This window comes from Phyllosticta citribraziliensis (assembly GCF_038025025.1).
Source record: "Phyllosticta citribraziliensis strain CPC 17464 chromosome Unknown J3D65scaffold_1, whole genome shotgun sequence".
In the NCBI taxonomy this organism is placed as follows: domain Eukaryota; kingdom Fungi; phylum Ascomycota; class Dothideomycetes; order Botryosphaeriales; family Phyllostictaceae; genus Phyllosticta; species Phyllosticta citribraziliensis.
Window position 1 is genome coordinate 3,273,849 of NW_027117338.1, and position 18,398 is coordinate 3,292,246.

Below are 18,398 nucleotides of genomic sequence, written 5' to 3' on the forward strand. Positions count from 1 at the left end.
CAGATCATGGCTGGCCATCTTGTTTCATCTCCCTCTCTCAAGTCTCAATCCACACGCCGGCACTGCGACGACCGCACATCAGGGCCGCACATCAGGGCCGCACATCAGGGCCGTCGGCACGCGACTCGAATCAGCCCTACGAGACGGCAGGGTCTACGGCACGGAAAGATGCATCGCGAGTTGACGTCGCGACAAGCCTCAAGGCCGCGCAGGTTCTGCATGTCACATCAGGCCTGACATGCATAGGCACATGAAAGAGCACAGGGAGATTCAGGATCGGGGATCCTAACGGGCGCCGGGCTGGCCCAACCCAACGGTGGTTTCCTCTTGAGTGGGCAGCTGAGGCCCTTGACGCAACCACCGTTGGCCAGAGTCTATCCAAATGAGATGCTGCAACACTTCTCATGTCACCGTCGACCGCATTTTTGCAAAATACCGTAGGTGCCATGATTGCTCCGCTCTTTTGCCCCCCCCCCCCCCCGTCAGCGCCATGACTCTGTGTCGCCGGCCCTGGCTGTCCGATGATGCTTTCCTTTAATATCATGGATGCTCTCGCAATTCCTTGAGTGCAACGGTCGCAGCCAAACTCTCTGTCGTTTTTTTCTTCGCAAGTCATTCCTTTTTTTGCCGAGTAGCGCTCAAGATGCGTTTCTCATCCACGCTCATTGCGGCTCTGGCCATCATTCCTTCACTGGTCGCCGGCCAACTCTCCGGTCCTGTCGGGCCCAAAACAACCGTCGAGCAAAAGAAGGGCGTCAAGGTGTGCGACGTGACCCAATTCGGCGCCAAAGCAGACAAATCGACAGATCTGGGGCCCGCCCTCTTCAAAGCGCACGCGGCCTGCAAGACGGGCGGCGTCGTCGTCATCCCCAAGGGCGACTATGCCATGGCGACGTTCGTCAAGCTGGCCGGCGGCGCGGCGTGGGCGCTGCAGCTCGACGGCGTCATCTACCGTACCGGCACAAAGGTCGACAACATGATCATGATCGAGCACACCAAGGACGTCGAGGTCTTCTCCAGCACGGGCGCCGGCGCCATGCAGGGCAATGGCTTCGAGTTCCATCGCAAGAACTCGCGCACTGGCAGTGGGCCGCGCCTCATACGCTTCTGGGATACGTCGGACTTTTCGTTCCACGATGTCGCCCTCGTCGACGCGCCTTCTTTCCATCTCGTCATTGACACGTGCTCGAACGGCGAGATTTACAATCTGGTCATTCGCGGCGCCTACATGGGCGGGACCGACGGCGTCGACGTGTGGGGGACCAACCTGTGGCTCCACGACATTATGGTCACCAACAAGGACGAATGCATCACGATCAAGGTAAGCCATGCACTCGCAGCCATCGCACACAGCAGTGGGACCGTCTCTTCTAACCAGCCCGCCACGCGCACAACAGTCGCCCTCGAAATTCATCCTCATCGAAAGCATATACTGCAACTGGAGCGGCGGCTGCGGCATGGGCTCGCTGCCCAGCAACACGGACATCAGCAACATCCACTACAAGAACGTGTACACGGTGCGCTCCAACGCCATGATGCTGATCAAGAGCAAAGGCGGCGGCGGCACCGTCAAGGACGTGCGCCTGGAAAACTTCATCGGCCACAGCAACGCCTACGGCTTCGACCTCGACTCGGACTGGATGGGCCAGAAGCCCAACCCGGGCCGCGGCGTCTCCATCACCGGCGTCGTCGCCACCAATTGGAAGGGCCGCATGCTGAACGGCGCCCAGCGCGGCGTGCTCAAGGCCGTCTGCGGCCAGGTGCCGTGCACGGGCATCACGCTCGAAGACGTCGTCCTGGGGACCGAGCAGGGGAACAAGCACCGCAACCAGTGCGGGTCGTCGTACGGCAGCGGCGGGTGCCTGAAGCCGGGCAGCGGCGCGTCGTATGCGATCGACGAGCAGATGGTGGACGCGCCGACGAGCGGATTCGAGGCGCAGAAGCTCGCCGACGACTTGACGAACCACTTTGGCACCGACCAGCCCATCCCTCTTCCTGAGAAGTGGCCGGCGCAGTTCTTCCCGGGGATCAAGCCGCTGAAGGCGTTGGCGGCTGGCGGCGGTGCTGGCGGGACGACGACGACGACGACCGCTGCGGATAATGTGCAGGAGAAGACGCAGAGCCGTACGTTTCCTATCCACCCCCCCCCCCCCCCCCCCCCCTCCTCTTATGCTGAGCTCCTCATACTAACAATCTGCAGAGAAACGGCCGCCTCCGCCTCGCCAGCGCCGCCGTCGTCGCAGTGCCGCTGCCGCCGCCGAGCGCGCTGTCGCCTAAGCTGTGCAGCAGTGGGTAAACATGCACGCACGAAGGCAACAGGACACGTAGTGGCAACGAACTGCAAGCGATGGAAGCAAAGGTAGGCAGGTAAGGCGGAAGGTAGTGGCACTGTATAGTATATATACACGCAGGACACGAAGCGCGAGCATAGCATGCCGGCTGATGCGGAGTGAATGGGTATAATCGAAACGAAAGTTATGCACGCTAGAAGACATACGATGCAGACAACACGCGGAAAGTGAGAGGTGAAATCGTAGAGTAGGTATACTGCGTGCCAAACCTCTTCTGCACTCGCTCCTCCTGTCCTTACTATCATTTGCCCACACGCTCAGGAGGTACTGCATTCTCCCGCCACCAACTCAGTTGACTAAGGATCCCCTCTAACCATCCGCGATGAGAATACTCGGAGCAAACTTATCGTCACGCTCGCTGCGACAAACTCCAAGTCGTGCCGCCGACCAACGCCGCATGTCCTTCGCCCCAACTCCATGTGTCGTAAAGAGAAGCGCATACAGTCTGGTGGTCTCCATCCATTCAGGATACAAACGACGCCAGTGACGACGAGCGGACAAGGCCCGTACGAGGTGGCTTGGTCGTCGTGGCTCTGGTCGTACATGCGAGCGCAACTCCTAGCCAGGGAGCGAGCGAGCGAGCCCCCCGTCCAACGCCGGCCCTCCAGAGTCGTCCTGTCATCTTTTGCTGTAGATTGTATTGAGTTTTTTCCGTACATGCTTTTGACGATTCTTTCTGCTCGTACAGCCCACGCCACGCTGTCCGTCGCTCGTCCATGAGGCACGAGGCCTTTGGGATCGACCTGCCGGTTCGTCTAGTCCATGCCCACGTACTTGAACCAGTTGGGGCGGCAGTCTTCCTTGTTCAGCCAGGACTCGCCGTCGGTAAACTTGCCGGCCGAGCAGCCCTTGCACTTGGGCGAGTTGGGGCAGTTGAAGTAAGGGATGTGTTGGTAGCCAATGTCGCGGAACCTGTATGACGTAGAGTCGTGTCAGCTGTGTGCTCCCTTTCATGGCAAGGGCTGAATGTGCGTCGGCAGGACTTACCAATGGATCTTGCTCTTGTCCTCGAACAGGCCGAGCGCAATCGAGTGTACCGGAGCGTCGCCCCAGCGCTCATAGAAGAAGCCGCCCGAGCGGTCCAGGTGCTGGAAGAACTCCTCGTACTGCTTGCTGCGCCAGAAGTTCATGTCGCCAATCTCAAAGTTGCTCCAAAAGTGGCAGGTGCTGTAGCCATTGGCCAGCAGGTTGTGCTCCTCGCGGCGCTTCGAGTCCGTTAGCCAGTCCATGGCGTTGTTGGGGTGCAGGTAGCGGGCGTGGTCGTCGGACGCCAAAAACTTGAGCGTCTCGGGCCACAGCGTCGCTATGCTTTGCGGCGAGTCGTAAATGTTGACCGTAAAGCCATATGTCTTGTTGTTGTCATGCATATAGCGGAAGACGTCGTAGTCGACGTCGCAGAAGAAGTGGACGTGCGGCTCCACGCGCCAGTAGTAGCGGTAGTTTTGCAGGGCCGGGTGCTTGTAGAACATGCCACTGTTCCAGCGACACATTTGGTGGTAGGAGATCTTCTCGGCGTATTGCACGTCTTGCTCCTTGAGTACTTGGGCCGACTCTTGGAACAGGTCCATGTTGATCCAAGCGGGGACCTCCCAGTGCTCCTTGGGAACGAGTTCTGCAGCAATTAGCAAGCTGAGTTCAATGTCCTGTTGTCCCATGGCGTACCGTAGCGCACCTCAGCCTTGGTAGCGGCCTTGGTCTTGCGCTTGAATTCCTCGGTGAATGGTACGTCATTCAAAAATGTCCACGGGTAGTTGAATTTTGAGTTCCATGTCCTCTCCAAGTCGCGCATCGACTGCAGTATTTCCTCGAGCTCCGAGTTGCGTACAAGGGAGAGAATGGTGGCGTTGATGCGGTCCGAGTTGGGGTTGTCGGGGGCGTAGTTATTTCCTTCAACTCGTCTCAATTCGCCAGCAGGCTCGCCAGATACTGGAGAGAGGTTAGACTCAAAGACAAGGGATCTGGGGCTTGAAGAGATGCTAACCCTCGCTCTGGGGGTCGTGGGTCCATTTGTCTGTCTTGGTGTCGGAGGTTGGTAGCGATATTCTAGGTGTTGAGCCGGAAAAGACCTGGTATAGGACGACGACGAAAAGGACGAGGGTGATTGCGGCGAGGGCGCGCAGACCCCGTGGCAGGGCCATGGTGTAGAATGGGTTGTGTCCGCAGGCTGGCGACCTGAGGTTGCGTTGCGGTCTTGGGCAGCGGAGGATTCAAGGAAGGCTGCTCCTATCCGCCAGCTCGCCGCCTCGTCCTGATTGGCCGCCACTCGTGCGCCACAGCTGGTGTGCCACGGGCCGTGACGTGACGCGCGGCGCGTCTCCCATCAACACCTCATGTCGACGACACCCAGCCAATGCCATGGCTCACTCGGCCACCATAAACAATACTGGCGCTGACCTCTTTGTAAACATTGCCGGCTCTTCTCAGGTTCGCTATCCGACCGTCTTCCACACAGCTTCAAACTCACCGTCACCAGGGCAACACCCGCAAATTCAAGAGGTCAAGGGACGCCTTTCTCCGCGGTCTGCGCTCCCAGCAATGGCAGCGCGTGAACCAGTTTGACGTCCAGGCCAGCTGCGAAGGTCTGGTCGAAAAGTTCTTCGTCCTCAACCGGCAGGACTTGGCCGAGGCTCTCTCCGATCGCCTCAAAGAATTGTCCAAACGGTCGTCCCGATGGATTCCGGAAATCCTCACTCTGTTACTGCATCTCCAGGGCGATCCGGTGAATCAGTCTCGGGTTGAAGACTTGGAGAAGCTTAAGCCTCCCGAACCACCGCCTCCACTCACATGGGCCGACATCATTGCAGACGATCCCCTCGATGAAGAGGGCCTCTGGGATGACGTTGATTATACTCGCTCCTCGGACGACGAGCTTTTGCCGGAGCCCAAGCAACACAAGTCGCGCAGGCGGGAAATCACGCCAGCCTCGTCGTTGGATGAAGACGACTGGATCGCTGCTGCGCAGGCCTGCGTCGTCGTGCCAGACTCGCAGCCTTTACAGCAAGTTACAGACGGCCAGTTCTGGAGACAGGAGCACGAATTGTCGCGCACATTGGACCGAGTGACCGTGACAGAGCTGCAAGCCGTGCGGGAGACGCTCTTCATGCTCGCTGGTCTTCCAACATCTCTTTACCAGTCAGACTCTTCGAAAAAGATAGGATGCAATGTCAATTATTCCGTCAGTCATGTCATGGCGTCCACGTGGGGACATCAATTACAAGAATTTGCAGAATTTGGCACGGGGCTATCGCAGCTCCGCCTTTGGACCAAGGAAGCTCAATCCGTCGCGCTTGTACAAACATTTCGGGCCGCCGTCTTGGAAGAAATAAGGTCGTTCGAAAAGTTTCTATCCGAACTCCAGGCAACCTTCCTCGACTCTGCGGCCGTGGCTGTGTCTATTGCAGATGTACTTAGTAGAGTCCGGCCGCAAGCCAGCCTCCGCCTCCGCCTAAAGGACCTCATTCAAAATGCCTCTCAAAAAGTCCAAACCACGCCTTTCGTTCTTCTCGAAGCGCTCTACGATGAAGTAAATCTGGCTCAAATGACTGGAGAAGCCGACGTGTTCAACTTCCTCGGCCGCATTTTCTTCGCCTGTCTAAAGACATACCTCAAGCCGATAAGGAGATGGATGGCAGAGGGGGAGTTGGGAACAGACGACCAAATCTTCTTCGTCGGCACGGCAGACAAGAGCAGTGAAGCCGCCTCGCTGTGGCACGATCAGTACGTCCTGCGTCAAGATGGCCAAGGACGGCTGCATGCTCCCAGCTTCCTGCATCCCGCCGCCAGAAAGATTTTCAATTCGGGCAAAAGTGTTGTCTTCCTGCGGGAGATGGGAAAATACGAGCGCGCCGTCTCTACCGGGCAAGAGGAGCCGCGTCTCGACCTCGAGACGGTGTGCAGAAGTGGTGTGGCCATCCATAACCACTCGGCAATGCCCCTGGTCTCCTTCTCCGAGCTCTTCAACTCGGCGTTTGAGAAATGGATTAGGAGCAAATACACGTTTGCGTCGTCGGTTCTGCGCGAGCAGCTCTTTACCAACTGCGGGCTCTGGACCTCACTCGACGCCCTGAAACACGTCTACTTTTCCAAAGACGGCACCCTGCTGCAGGCGTTCGCCGACGCGCTGTTTGACAAGATTGACCGCAACCGCGACGGCTGGAACGACCGCTACCTCCTGACAGAAATCGCCAGGAGCGTGTTCGGCTCCGTTGCAAGCGTGAGCCCTGAGAAGCTGGGCGTGCGCACCGCGGCGACCAAGGACTCGAGGCGCTCTGTGAAGGCCCTTGCCAGCATTTCTATAGACTACTTTGTACGTCCACTCTTCTCGCATTGGTTCTATGTGCACGCTAACAGGCGGCTGCCTCTAGCTCCCTTGGTCCATAACCAACGTCATTCAGCGCAGCTCGTTACCAGTATATCAACGTATCTCAACGCTCCTCCTACAGACATACCGCGCACGTCACATCCTACGCAGCGCCAGCCTCTCCATTTCCCTCTCCTCAACTGATCGCAATCGTGAGGCCCGCCTCCGTACCCTCCTCCGTCACCGCCTCCTCTGGTTCGCCGACACACTACACGCATACACTACAACGACCGCCATTGCGTCCTCTACAACGGCGCTGCGCAGCGCCCTCGTCACCGCCGACGACATCGACGCCATGGCCGCCCTGCACGCCGCCTTTGTCGCGGACGTCGAACGTCGCTGCCTGCTTGCGCCCGCACTGCAGCCTATTGCCGATGCTGTTGTCGAGCTGCTCGATATGGCGGTGCGCTTTGTTGATTTGAGTCGTGAGGGCGAAACCGCGGCTGGCGTCGAGCTCACGAATGCAGGCAAGGGGCGAAGAGGCAGCGCAGCGACAGTCGCGAGTGCCGCTACCACTGGGACGTATCGACGGCGCGACCGGCCGCGCGACCACCGCCGTGTTTCGGCGATGCAGGTCGCGCTGGTGGAGGAATCGTCGTCCTCAGACTCGGACGACGACGTGGTCGAAAAGGAGGATGAGGACGAGGTAGATGAAGACGGAGACAACTCTACCAAATACCTCAAGCCTTTGCCTGCTGATACGACCACACCGCGTCAGCAGTCGGCCGGTTCGTTGGTGTCGGCTCTCCAGCAAATGGCTCAGCAATTTGAGCAGCTGCACGGCTTCATCGTCGCGGGGCTGCGCGGCGTCAGTCGTGCGGGCGACGAGCGGTGCTGGGAGATGCTGGCTGAGCGATTGGAGTGGGAAGGCGTGCAAGGCACTGCAACGCAGGGAAGAGGGAGAGGGAGGTAAGAAGCATATAGAGAATGGTAGCATCGTGATGGGCATGCAGAGGAACTGGGGTGAAGATATAAGGGGCTAGCACGCAACGCAGCTCCTCTCCATATCATAGCAACACGGTGCTCCACCAATGATTCATTATGTCGATTATATTTGCTTCACGACGCGGTCTGCCCGGGAGCATTCATGTGGATACTCGCGTGCCACAGACCGCACAAAGTTGATAGCAAACCATTGACTCTCTTCCACCCTCCCATCAGGTGGAAGATCCCCTTGGCATCCAGCTGAATCGCTGGCGCCGTTGCAGTCGAACCAAGGGCCTTCGAAGGCTCTTTATATCCCATCAACTCCGCACGCACAGACGCCGCTGGTGGTGCAGAAGGCTCGTGATGCTGCGTGCGCGTGCTCTCGCTCTTTCGTGTGACTGCAAGGTCAGAATGACAGGCCAGACCAGGCGTCAGTGTTAACTCACCACCCCGCTGGAGTATAAAACCACGCCGCCCTCCCACCCACAACCTCGAACTGCAGCGCTGGCAGCTTCTTGACAGGAGTCGGCGGACGAGGAGCCCTACTGCGGTCGGGAAGCACAGAAGGCAATATTGATTTACTGTGCTGGCGATATGCGTTTGTCAACTTTACTTTTTCCTTTGGTTGCTTGCTGCGGAGTTGGCGATGCTCTGCCGTGGTGTGGTGTGGCGCAGAGGGAGCATTTCTGCGCTGGCTGCTCGTCAGCATGGTGGCTCGATGATGCGCTCCACCGACTCCGCAAGAGCATTGGCATCATCGATCCATGTCGTTGCCCCCACAGTATACCCAGGAAGTTGAAAGTAGGTCTCATTCAGGGGCTCAAAAGGGGCACACCAACGGCTCCCCCAAGTTTAATGATCTGGCGCCCACCCCGACAAGTCAATGCGGGCGTTGGAACTGTTCTTGTCGCCAGGTGCGCCGCATGTGCAGTGGAAGAGTGAACTGTCCGTTCGGTTTTATACCTGTGTGTAGAGGGCGTCACCTGCGGTGGGAGACAGTCATGAGGGGCTTGCTCCCTGCTGTCTGCATGTGCGAGCGACGACAGAGCATTCGGCAGCTGACACGTGCGAGCGACGACCGAGCACCCATTCAGGAGCTTCTGGCGCGTGTGAGCGAAGACGGAGCATTCGGCAGTTGGCACGTGGTTCCTGGCTCTTCGCGCCGTATAAAGCGCTCTTTTGTTGCGGTTCTGGCAGTCGACGTCCAGGGCACCGCGCAGGCGTTATGCTAGGGGCGCCAATTTCCTGGAGAACCTGACTGTGCTGGCTCTGTTCTGTGGACGGATGGCTTTTCACTTGCGTCTTTTTCTGTCTGCTTTTGACGCTCGTTGGTTGCTCGTCAGTGTTGGTGGAAGAGCATGCTCATCGTTACTTGGTCATGCTGGTAAGTGGCACTCTTTAATAGCACGTAATTCACTTACAGACTGATTCCCGGGCTGACAAAGCGGTGTTCCATCCTCCAAGCAGTCGTTCTTCGTTACAGAACCCAAGACGAAGCCCAAAGTCGGATTGGGGTTCCTTTGTCGAAGCAAGAGAAGTCGGGCTGCGTTGTAGAGCGCCAGTCCAACGCAACTGGTGGCCCTTTTTATACAGGGAGAGGTCGAGGGAGTGTTGTGCCGTAGACACAGGAGACGCGACAGACAGTCATGTGCTTAGCCTCGACGGCCTGTGACCGGGAGTCAATCTACTGGTGTAAAAGACGCTCAATTTCCGGACTCAGTTTTGATTAATCTAACAGAGACTGACTGCCCTGAAAGACGGCGGAGCATTGCTGATGATGACTCACTTTTGGAAGAGTGGCGAGAGAGATCGAAATTTTGGTTGCTTTGTTTTCCGCGTTCTGCCTGCTCGACGATCTCATAAGCATTGGTGCTTTGGAAGGGCAACTCCCTCCATATTATGATGGTGATGATGCAAAATTCCGGCGTCTTGAGTCGGGGAAAAGCAAGAGGCGTCTGCGGAGGGACAAATTCAAGAAGCTGAAAGAAAAGGAGGGAGGGAGGGGAATGGCAAGGCAGCGACATCAACCGCGCGCTTCAAAAGTCGACAAGAAAGTGGGGTTCAAGAGCCGAAACTCCTCACCCAAGGCAATAAGAAGCCCAACAGTTGAGTTGGTGTTCAACGTCGAGTCGGGAGAGCGAGAGATTTCTAACCCCGTCTTTTTTGCGGCGCGGAGACTGCTTCATCCTGCGCCACCAACTAGACAACTCCAACAGTCATCTTTGACGAAGGACGCCGCGAGAAATGAGCCTCTGATGCATTAGAATGTGTGTTGCACGTCGCGCTCGACACGCCACCAACGGCTGCGCGATTCTGGGAGCGCTTCACTCGAGGATATAGAGAAGCGCTTCCAGGAAGGCTACTCTCGTCACCTCCCTCCAGAGCACTTTCCAAATCGCAGCAACAAGATGTCGCATCTACTACTTCCTCTCATTTCCGCAGCAGTCGTGGGTCTTTGCGCTTGGATTGCCCTCAAGCTTGTACTGCCTCCACGGGTCCTTGTTCCAAAAAAGCCCTCGATTACCATTAAACACGCAGACAGAATCTCGGACCCAGGGCGGCGAGATTTCGTAATCCAGATGGTTCAGCGCGCTGTCCAAGATCCTACACTATCATTATTCACCAGCGCCACAATGCTGTAAGTGCAAAATTCTGCGCCTCCTTGTCCTTGCAATTCGAGCGAGCTTGCTGAGAAGTGCGCAGTAGCAAACCACTCCAGTACGATCCGGACCTCAAGCGCACGTACATTGTTGCCATTCTGCAGACCGAAGACGACGAGAGGGACAACACCTGCTCGGAGCTCGAAATTCACTACTCCAACCGTCCCGTGGGGAATGGGAATGTGTGGGCAATAATGACCGGTTGGGGCGTGAACCCAAAGGGGGACTTCGAGGAGAATCTGGTGACTGAGGCCAACGAAGATCCGGTGTTTGAGGCCAGAGAGATTCGCGGCAAGAATGTGGAGGGGGACTAGCGACCTTGTCAACACACTATTCTCTATGAGAAGGAAGAAGCACGAAATTGCTACACAAATGTCGCCGTTTCAAGGCATCCGTGGTGAAAGTTGAAGTGGAATGGGTTTCCGACGGCTCAGGGGTTTGCGCCGGGTTGCTTTGTCGCACGGCGCAAACATCACAGTTCGGAGGAGGACAAAGCTGGGCTGCACAATGCAAATAAAGGATGATTTGAATAGAGCCCTGGAAAATGTTTTGCGCGTTTCGGAGTGGTGACAGGAGTCGGTGAGCTTGAGTTGTTGGAGTAATGGCTGGTCGTTTTGTTTGCCCTGGCTCTTTTCTCCGTCTTTCCATGTTTGATGCCGATTTTGAGTTTTGCCGTCCTGCTCGCCGCTTCACGCCAGAGATTTTGGTGCCTCTGTTGTTTTTCCTCGCTGCGCGGCGTTTTGGTGTTGCATCTCCTGCTCGTTTCTCTTGCGGTCGAGCTTTGAGCCCCTTTTCGTCGGTCTGTGTCTGGAGCCGTCGTCACTCCCAGCTCGATGCTCGCACCGTAAGTGCTTTTTTCTCTGGCGAGGCGTAAGACCTGATTCTTGACCGGCGGCGGTCGATTTTGGGCAGTCACGTGGGGAAATAGGCCCACGGCAGCAGGTGACTGGTCGACGCTTTGCGCCCGCACAACACCTCGACAACAAACTCTGCTTCTGGGTCGCCAACTCCAAACGATTTCCTCGTCTTGGCTTCTTGTCGGCATCATGGCTTCCAGTCATGCAGAAGAAATGGCGCGTCGCTGCACTGGCGGCAAAGCTCCTCGACTGGCTCAACACTTCTACCGACACGTTCGCGACTCAGATGGCCATCTCACTTTGAGATACTGGTCGGGCGCCGAAAGCAGTCTTGCACCTCTCTACTCCTTTCAGGTATGACCACTCCCGAGCTTATCATGTCTCAACACATACTGATCATACAGTTTTACGTCACCTACGACATGTCCGGGGCTGCCAATTCTGAGCTGGAGGCTCTCGCGCGCGAGCTGATGTGCAGAATTCCGGATGGCACATGGGACCCGGGTGCCATTCATGCCCGTCTGGACGTCCATTTCCTCGGTTGTGGCGCCAGCACAGAGGATTGTGTCGCACACTACCGCCGCTTCAAGGACAATCCACCCGACGGTCCGTCGATGCGAATCATTCCTTCTTACTTTTCCGAGTCCTACTGCCACCACCACTGTCTCTTCTTCAAAATCGAGGATCCCAATTGGAAGGACGATGAAATCGGCTTGAAGAGGGTAGAATTTGATCATAAGGAGTCTGGTCGACCCGATGCGGAGGAGGAAAATATCACAACTGGCGAGGCAGCTGTGCTCTGTGGTAACGTGTACCTCATGCCACACCACGATGGCAACTTCAGAGATGAATGCGAGGGCCTTTATCAAGCAGCGGTAAAGGCTGGCTTGAATGAATGGACTTCCGATCCCTTCTCCAGGCCTGTCAATCTCATGGACACCAGCCCCGTCGACGTCATGGCTTCGCCTGCCGCCCTGCCTCCTCGTCAGATCAACCTCGACCGTCACTTTCGCTACCTTCAAGCCCATGATGGCCATTTGGTTTTGAGTGTCTGGGCCGGCTGCAGTCTTCCACCTCTGTACTCGTTCCAGGTATTTCTCGTCCGAATTTTCTTGTGCCCGGGCTGATTGGTGTAGTTCTACGTCACGTACGACCTTTCTGGAGTGGAAAATTCCGGCTTCGAAGCACTTGCCCGGCGACTTCACGAAAGGATTCTGGATGACGACATGGCTTCAAAGCCAATTCGCTTCGACGTGCACCTCGTTGGACCGCAAGCCACGATCGAAGACTGCATCGCGCTCTACCGCCATTCCAAGGAAAACCCCCCTAGTGACCCATCAGCTCGCGTCGTGGCTTCATACAATCGCGACGACGATTGGAGCTACCACTCTCACCTCTTGATAATCTCGAAGACCAAATGGGAGGACCGCGTCGGGGGAGGAATGCGCCGAGTTTCTTTTGACCCCGTGGAGTCCAAGCGTGTCGCGAACCATCGTCCGACGCTCAAGCGTTGGAGCGTACTTTACGAGGTGAGTGGATTCTGCAAGGATGTATATGAGTCTGTGGGTACGCCGGCGGGGTGCATCAGGGAGGAACGTGAGGCTGCTTATGACGCGGCAAAGGAGAAGGGCTTGACTGAGTGGTGAAGAGGCCACACGGACGATCATGGAGAAGTCGAATTCTTGGATTTGGCTGGATGGTAGAAGAACTTGCGGGCTTTCATGGTGCAATGGAGGCACGTTTTCCATAAATGAATGAGATACCATATACACGGAAAAGACGGAGCTCTTCGCACTGCCGTCATCATCCTCCCCTGGCTCGACACGCGGGAATTTGAGCTTTTCGGCGGTCAGTTGCTTGCGCCCCCTCTAAAAGCCTGCCCAACGTCAAACTCCAACCAACCTTCATCATATCTTGCGCGCAACACTTGAACGTTGAAGTCAACCAACGCCATGCCTTCCCGCTCTGGAGCGAAGCGTCGCAAGGTTACGGCCTCGGCCCCAGTCCGCCTGCTCGACTTTTATCGACACTACGAGGATCATGACAGATATCCTAGCCTGAGCTACTGGTGTGGCAAATGTAGCCTTCCACCTCTCTTCTCGTTCCAGGTATGAAATTTGCTCTGCATGACCTACCTCTCGAGTTGTACTAATGCGACCAGGTTTACGTTACGTACGATGTCTCTGCAGCCGAGAAATCTGACCTGGAGGCACTTGCAAAGAAGTTACATCAAACTCTCCTGGTAAGCAATTTGGATACGAGCCTGGTTCGTCTCGACCTCCACTTCCTTGAACCGAACGCCAGCACCGAGAACTGTGCGGCGCACTACAACCGCGGCAAGGTCTTTCCCTTCGATGACCCATCGCTGCGCATCATTCCCTCTTACGTCTCTCCGGGCTACCATCGTTGGAACTCGTACTTCTTCAAGATCTTGGGTCCGGACTGGGAGCGTGATGGCGCAAAGTTGACGAGCGTGTCTTTCGACTCAGAGTCCTCCGATGCCGCCACGGATGGCTTTCCATTTCTTGAGGAGCCCACAAGCATCGACGCGGCAAAAGAGACTTCTGTTTACTTCTGCGGATCTGCGGATGCCAAAGACTGCGAGGTGGTCTATGAACTAGCCGAAGCCGCGGGCTTGACCGAATGGTGAATACAAACGCTTTCTCAAGACAACGCGGTCATCGTTTCTAGCAAAATGTGGAGTGTTCAAGGGCAAGTAGCATGTCACTGGCCGAGGGAAGGTGTTTAAGACGCTTGCGGAGCATTCAAGCCCAGATTTCACTGGTCGATAGAAGGAGTTTGTGTGTGAATGGAGCATCCGAACTTGGTGCTTTGCGGGCATTTGAGGAGCATTCAGGCGCGGATTTTGCAGGTCAATTCAGAAGAATTCTCATGGAGTATTGAGACGTGCGGAATTCACTGTGACAGAGTAGCATGCACGAGGCGGATAGAACCATCACTTTCATTGAAGTGTGTCGCTGGTATACCTCGGACCGTAAGAGTGGACTTAGGAATCTATGCCGAGTTTCTCAACCAATTTCCCGCCGTCAGCCTGCCATTGTCGCGATCAAGCGTTCAGGGAGCATTCGAGTGCTGCTTTCAGTTGTTGATACAAGGAGTTACGGCCACTTGAGGAGCATTCGAGCGCGCTTTTCAGTGGTCGACAGAAGGTGATGAGGACGTTCAAGGAGCATTCGAGTGCAATTTTCACGGCTCGATACAAGGAATTGCGGCCGCTTGAGGAGCATTCGAGCCCGCAGGACTCACTGGGTGGTGAGGCACCATGTATGAGGAAAGACCGGGAGCCAACACTTGTTTCACGATCTGAATGAAGCTGTCAATTTGTGGGCCATAAAGTCTCAATTTGGAGTCTGTGTGGAGTTTCCCATGCCCATCAACGCCTGGATTGTAAAGCAACCATAACCCCAATTTCCCAATGCCAATTGCCCAAGGTCTGATGTTTTGTCTACCCGATTTTCCATTAACCCGCCTTTGTGTCGAAACCCAATTTTATTCCTCTAACGCCAGAAAGCAATCCCTGATTTTGTCGAACTGATGGTCTTTGGACAGTGGAAGACCATCAACTTCCAGATGTGAGTGTCGTTGATGAATACTCATGGAAAGGGACCAGCTGGGCCCAGGTCGGAGTTCCACATGGAGAACTCGGAGTTCATGAAGACTCCATTGACCTCGTCCTGGTGGACGCGGGGGAACTTGAAGGCGTCTTCCGAGAGGATGCCGTGGTCGTATTGATCCAACCACTGCTGCTTCTCATTTGGGCTGGCCGGGTTGGTGATGACCTTGCTTTCGAACTCCGCCTTCGCACCCTGTAACCAGACACCGGCATTGTATTCGATGTTGCGAAGACGCTCATCGATCCAATGACAGTAGAGGTCCCGCAAGCCCGGTCTGCCCTCTCCCTCCTTGCGATCTGGCCAGCCGAGCATGTCTACTTCGTTGTCGTCCCAGCCATACAAAACGTCGAAGGTACGAAAGACGGACTCCAGAGCCTTGGAAGTGTCTGTCATCAACTTCCAGACTTCGTCTTGGCGGAGGTATTGAAAGACGCCCGTGACGTTGCGCTGGTAGCTTTTGACGGTTCCGATGTCTTTCTTGGAACCCGGGAACGCATTTGGGCGCGCAGAGCGGAAGAGTATACCTTTGGCATTGTTGACCTGCTTCTGGACGAGCGCCAGCCTCTCCTTGTGGTAAACCGAGCCCATTTCGCGAGTCAGGTGCTTCCAAAGGCTGAGACCATCCCAAGTGAAGGCATTAAGCTCGAAGTCGTCTTCTTTGAGGTCCAAGAGGCGTCCAGCGATCCAATTGGTGGACGGATATCCGTATCCTTGAGGCCAGCGAACCAGGTCGAAATCGCCTCGGAGCCATTTGAAAAAGTCGACCAACATCTGCCTTTCGAAAATGTGGTCGTCTGAAAATTTGTCAGTCTGAGCAAAGAACTAAAAGTTTCCACTGGGATGAATGTCGAAACTCAGTCTGATACTGCGCCTTGTCGATCTCGGTGTCTTCAAGCTGCTTCAACTCCAGTGGACAACTCGAGTCGTCCGTAGGAAACGGAAATCCCCACCACTTGGAAGCTGGACCCTTGGCTGCACTACCACAGGTCGGGTATGAAGCAAAGCTCAGCTCGCAGGAGACTCCATGGATGTTCCACTTGATAGGCTCATTGGATCCTTGCTGCAATGGGAATGTCGCGTTCTGCAAATAGTCGAGGGCGGACATGGCAAGAGACTCGTCGTTGATACTGCAGAACTCTTCATCGTTGCGAGCCTCAGTGCAGGTACCAGGGCCCACGTTCAAAGGATCGTTGATGTCGCAGAGGGAGCATGGGTATGGGTCGACAAGAAGATCGGTCTGACGGGCTGACAGAGAGCCTTGACGAAGACGAAGGGTGGAAGCGCCCGCGAGCAGCCAAGTCAGGGCGAAGATGATCCAGATCATGACTTTCATTCTCATGACGAAGGTGATGCAATGCTTGACCGGAGCTTATGGAGTGAGTTGTTGAGATGCCGGGTGAGTAAAGGACAGTTGAAGGGTGTGCGGAGGCTTTGAGGAGAGCAAGTTGTGGGAGGAGGGTGGTGAAGAGAGGGTTGTGGAGGAGGTTGTGGAGAGTTGGCGATGAGCAGGAGGTGTTTTATGCCTTGTGGGTGGCGGCGGTATTATCGTCAGCGGTGGGAGCCTCCCACAGCGCCTGCGTACTGGCGTCGATATTAACACTCACAAGTGTTAATTGCACGATATCTGTCGCAAATCACATGGATTGGCCTTTTACTTCCATGGACGCGTTCTATACAAAGTAAATTCTTCTGATGTTTATATCACTCGTCTGCTCTGTGTGAAGCCAAGAAATTCGGGCTTCTGAAGAAACCGCCCTGAGGCATTGCGGAACATCCAGTTTTCTGAAGGGCTATGGGATCATTTATATGGCGAGGAAGTCTTTGGCTTGACTGAGTGGTCAATCAACACGATCATCAGAATAGATTGTCTTCCCAAGACCAATCAAGGATTGGCCATCATGGAAGAAACCAATTGCAAAGTGTATGTGAGTAATTTGACTGCTTATTCCGTAAACAATGCTAAGTCTGCACCTTGGTGGGCGGTCGAACGTTCAAGAAAGCTCCGTGGACGGTCACACCCGGGGCTTGGCCGAGTGTTTATTTTGACGCCGCGGGCGCAACAAACGCTACCCACGCCGTCAGACAAGCATCTCGTAGAAAATCACACCCTCTGCCACCAACCTTTTCCTCATTATCACCAACACCATGTTTGCTCGCATTCCTCGCCCTCCGGAACTTGATGATCCACCCTCAGGTGGCCGAGTGTACCCCATCTGCAACCACTTCGAGGATCAGAATGGCCGAGCTACGCTGAGCATCTGGTTTGACAAAGGCCCTCCGAGCCTTGTGCCTCTCTATTCTTTCCAGGTCAGTTCTACAGGCTTGGGCCACAAAGCAGGCAAGCTAAATCATTCAGATCTACGTCACTGCTGGTGCGTCCCCCACGCAGACTTCCGAGCGCGAAGCTCTTGGAAGTGCGCTTTGGAACGACATTCTGGGCAACACTCCGTTTTCGAAGCGCTTGGACCTCCACTTCTTGCGCCCAGGCGAAGGAAATACCGACATCATGGAATCCCACCGAGCTCTTGTACGGGCAGAACAAACCGCCGACCTTGCCAAAGTGGTCGTGCCTTCTTACCGTTACCCGGACAATTACGACTATCACTCCCTTGTCTTCATTGTTTCTGATCCAGATTGGAAGCAATTTGGCCTGAAAGGCCTCTACTTTGATCCTGATCCGTCCGACTCTACATCCATGACTGAACCGGTCCTTGAGCTTGACTTGGTCGGCGACGAAATTGAAACACTTACCATTTCAACCTTCAATTTCTGGGAATTGCGAGAAGAGTACCTCGACTTGTTCGATGACGCCAAAAACTCGGGTATTACGGAATGGCAGGATGTATTCGAGGCGACCAACCGGCTGGGCATGGTCTTGGTGTGAAGTGCTGCGCGGATACGTATCGGCTGTGGCGTGGGCGCCAGAGCAACATGAATGAATAGCCTCATAGAGAAAATTGATTCCAAAGCCAACCTTTGGAGTCACGAGCGCATTTGTTGTGAGACGGGTTTATCCATTTGTCCCGATTGAACTCTCGCCAAAACATCTCAATCACCACCCACCTCTCGCTCACTATCACCACCACAATGCTTACTCGTATCCCTCGCCGTCGGCCAACTGGTGGCCGGGCACCTATCCGGGTATACCCGATCTGCAACCATTTCGAAGATCACAACGGCCGCGCAACTCTGAGCGTCTGGTTTGACCATCGCCGCCCGAGCCTTCTGCCTCTCTTCTCATTCCAGGTCGGTCGTGACACACCTTCTGAAAACTCGCACTGATGAAATTAGGTCTACGTCACGTATGAAGCGACACCCACCCAGAATCCTGAGCGTGAGACTCTTGCTAAAGAGCTCTTTAATGCCATCATGGGAATGGAGGATAGTTGCTACAAACGCCTGGACATTCACTTCCTGCGCCCAGGAGAAACCACTGCCGACTGCGTCGAAGCCTTCCGAACCCAGAAGCGAGCCACCAACACCATCCTGGGCAAGACAACTTTTCCCACTTCCACTTATTCACCCTACTGGTCCGACAACTCTTTTCTCTACTTTCTCCGCGACCAAAACTGGAAGGAAGCCGGCTTGAAAGGAGTCTTCTTCGACAC

At 55.4% G+C, this 18,398-nt stretch overlaps 8 protein-coding genes across 8 annotated transcripts; 6 read left to right on the plus strand and 2 right to left on the minus strand.

Annotated features, from left to right (window-relative positions):
• Positions 1–643: 643 nt before the first annotated feature.
• J3D65DRAFT_545045 (RGase A) lies at positions 644–2,363 on the plus strand (the record flags this gene model as incomplete). The annotated part of the gene is made up of 2 exons (XM_066796746.1): positions 644–1,321; positions 1,398–2,363. 2 exons carry the CDS (start codon positions 644–646, stop codon positions 2,361–2,363), a joined length of 1,644 nt encoding a protein of 547 aa, XP_066660362.1.
• An 890-nt stretch (positions 2,364–3,253) lies between these two features.
• Positions 3,254–4,277, minus strand: J3D65DRAFT_611847 (glycosyl transferase). The gene is made up of 2 exons (XM_066798959.1): positions 4,014–4,277; positions 3,254–3,963 (listed from the first exon to the last, which is right to left on the minus strand). Exons 1-2 carry the CDS (start codon positions 4,138–4,140, stop codon positions 3,335–3,337), a joined length of 756 nt encoding a protein of 251 aa, XP_066660363.1. The 5' UTR covers positions 4,141–4,277; the 3' UTR covers positions 3,254–3,334.
• A 414-nt stretch (positions 4,278–4,691) lies between these two features.
• On the plus strand, positions 4,692–7,813 carry J3D65DRAFT_611849 (Spc98 family-domain-containing protein). Its single transcript, XM_066798960.1, has 3 exons — positions 4,692–4,775; positions 4,825–6,657; positions 6,716–7,813. The coding sequence occupies exons 1-3, from the start codon at positions 4,707–4,709 to the stop codon at positions 7,622–7,624; spliced, it is 2,811 nt and encodes a 936-aa protein (XP_066660364.1). The 5' UTR covers positions 4,692–4,706; the 3' UTR covers positions 7,625–7,813.
• A 2,212-nt stretch (positions 7,814–10,025) lies between these two features.
• J3D65DRAFT_683975 (uncharacterized protein) lies at positions 10,026–10,797 on the plus strand. Its single transcript, XM_066803776.1, has 2 exons — positions 10,026–10,276; positions 10,342–10,797. The coding sequence occupies exons 1-2, from the start codon at positions 10,047–10,049 to the stop codon at positions 10,610–10,612; spliced, it is 501 nt and encodes a 166-aa protein (XP_066660365.1). The 5' UTR covers positions 10,026–10,046; the 3' UTR covers positions 10,613–10,797.
• Positions 10,798–11,344: 547 nt separating this feature from the next.
• J3D65DRAFT_673811 (uncharacterized protein) lies at positions 11,345–12,801 on the plus strand (the record flags this gene model as incomplete). The annotated part of the gene is made up of 3 exons (XM_066803534.1): positions 11,345–11,509; positions 11,560–12,246; positions 12,292–12,801. The coding sequence occupies 3 exons, from the start codon at positions 11,345–11,347 to the stop codon at positions 12,799–12,801; spliced, it is 1,362 nt and encodes a 453-aa protein (XP_066660366.1).
• A 306-nt stretch (positions 12,802–13,107) lies between these two features.
• On the plus strand, positions 13,108–13,805 carry J3D65DRAFT_655313 (uncharacterized protein; the record flags this gene model as incomplete). Its single annotated transcript, XM_066802492.1, has 2 exons — positions 13,108–13,263; positions 13,317–13,805. The coding sequence occupies 2 exons, from the start codon at positions 13,108–13,110 to the stop codon at positions 13,803–13,805; spliced, it is 645 nt and encodes a 214-aa protein (XP_066660367.1).
• A 964-nt stretch (positions 13,806–14,769) lies between these two features.
• J3D65DRAFT_673813 (uncharacterized protein) lies at positions 14,770–16,129 on the minus strand (the record flags this gene model as incomplete). Its single annotated transcript, XM_066803535.1, has 2 exons — positions 14,770–15,565; positions 15,657–16,129. The coding sequence occupies 2 exons, from the start codon at positions 16,127–16,129 to the stop codon at positions 14,770–14,772; spliced, it is 1,269 nt and encodes a 422-aa protein (XP_066660368.1).
• Positions 16,130–16,871: 742 nt separating this feature from the next.
• Positions 16,872–17,696, plus strand: J3D65DRAFT_611854 (uncharacterized protein). Its single transcript, XM_066798961.1, has 2 exons — positions 16,872–17,097; positions 17,147–17,696. The coding sequence occupies exons 1-2, from the start codon at positions 16,936–16,938 to the stop codon at positions 17,672–17,674; spliced, it is 690 nt and encodes a 229-aa protein (XP_066660369.1). The 5' UTR covers positions 16,872–16,935; the 3' UTR covers positions 17,675–17,696.
• The last annotated feature ends 702 nt before the right edge of the window (positions 17,697–18,398 follow it).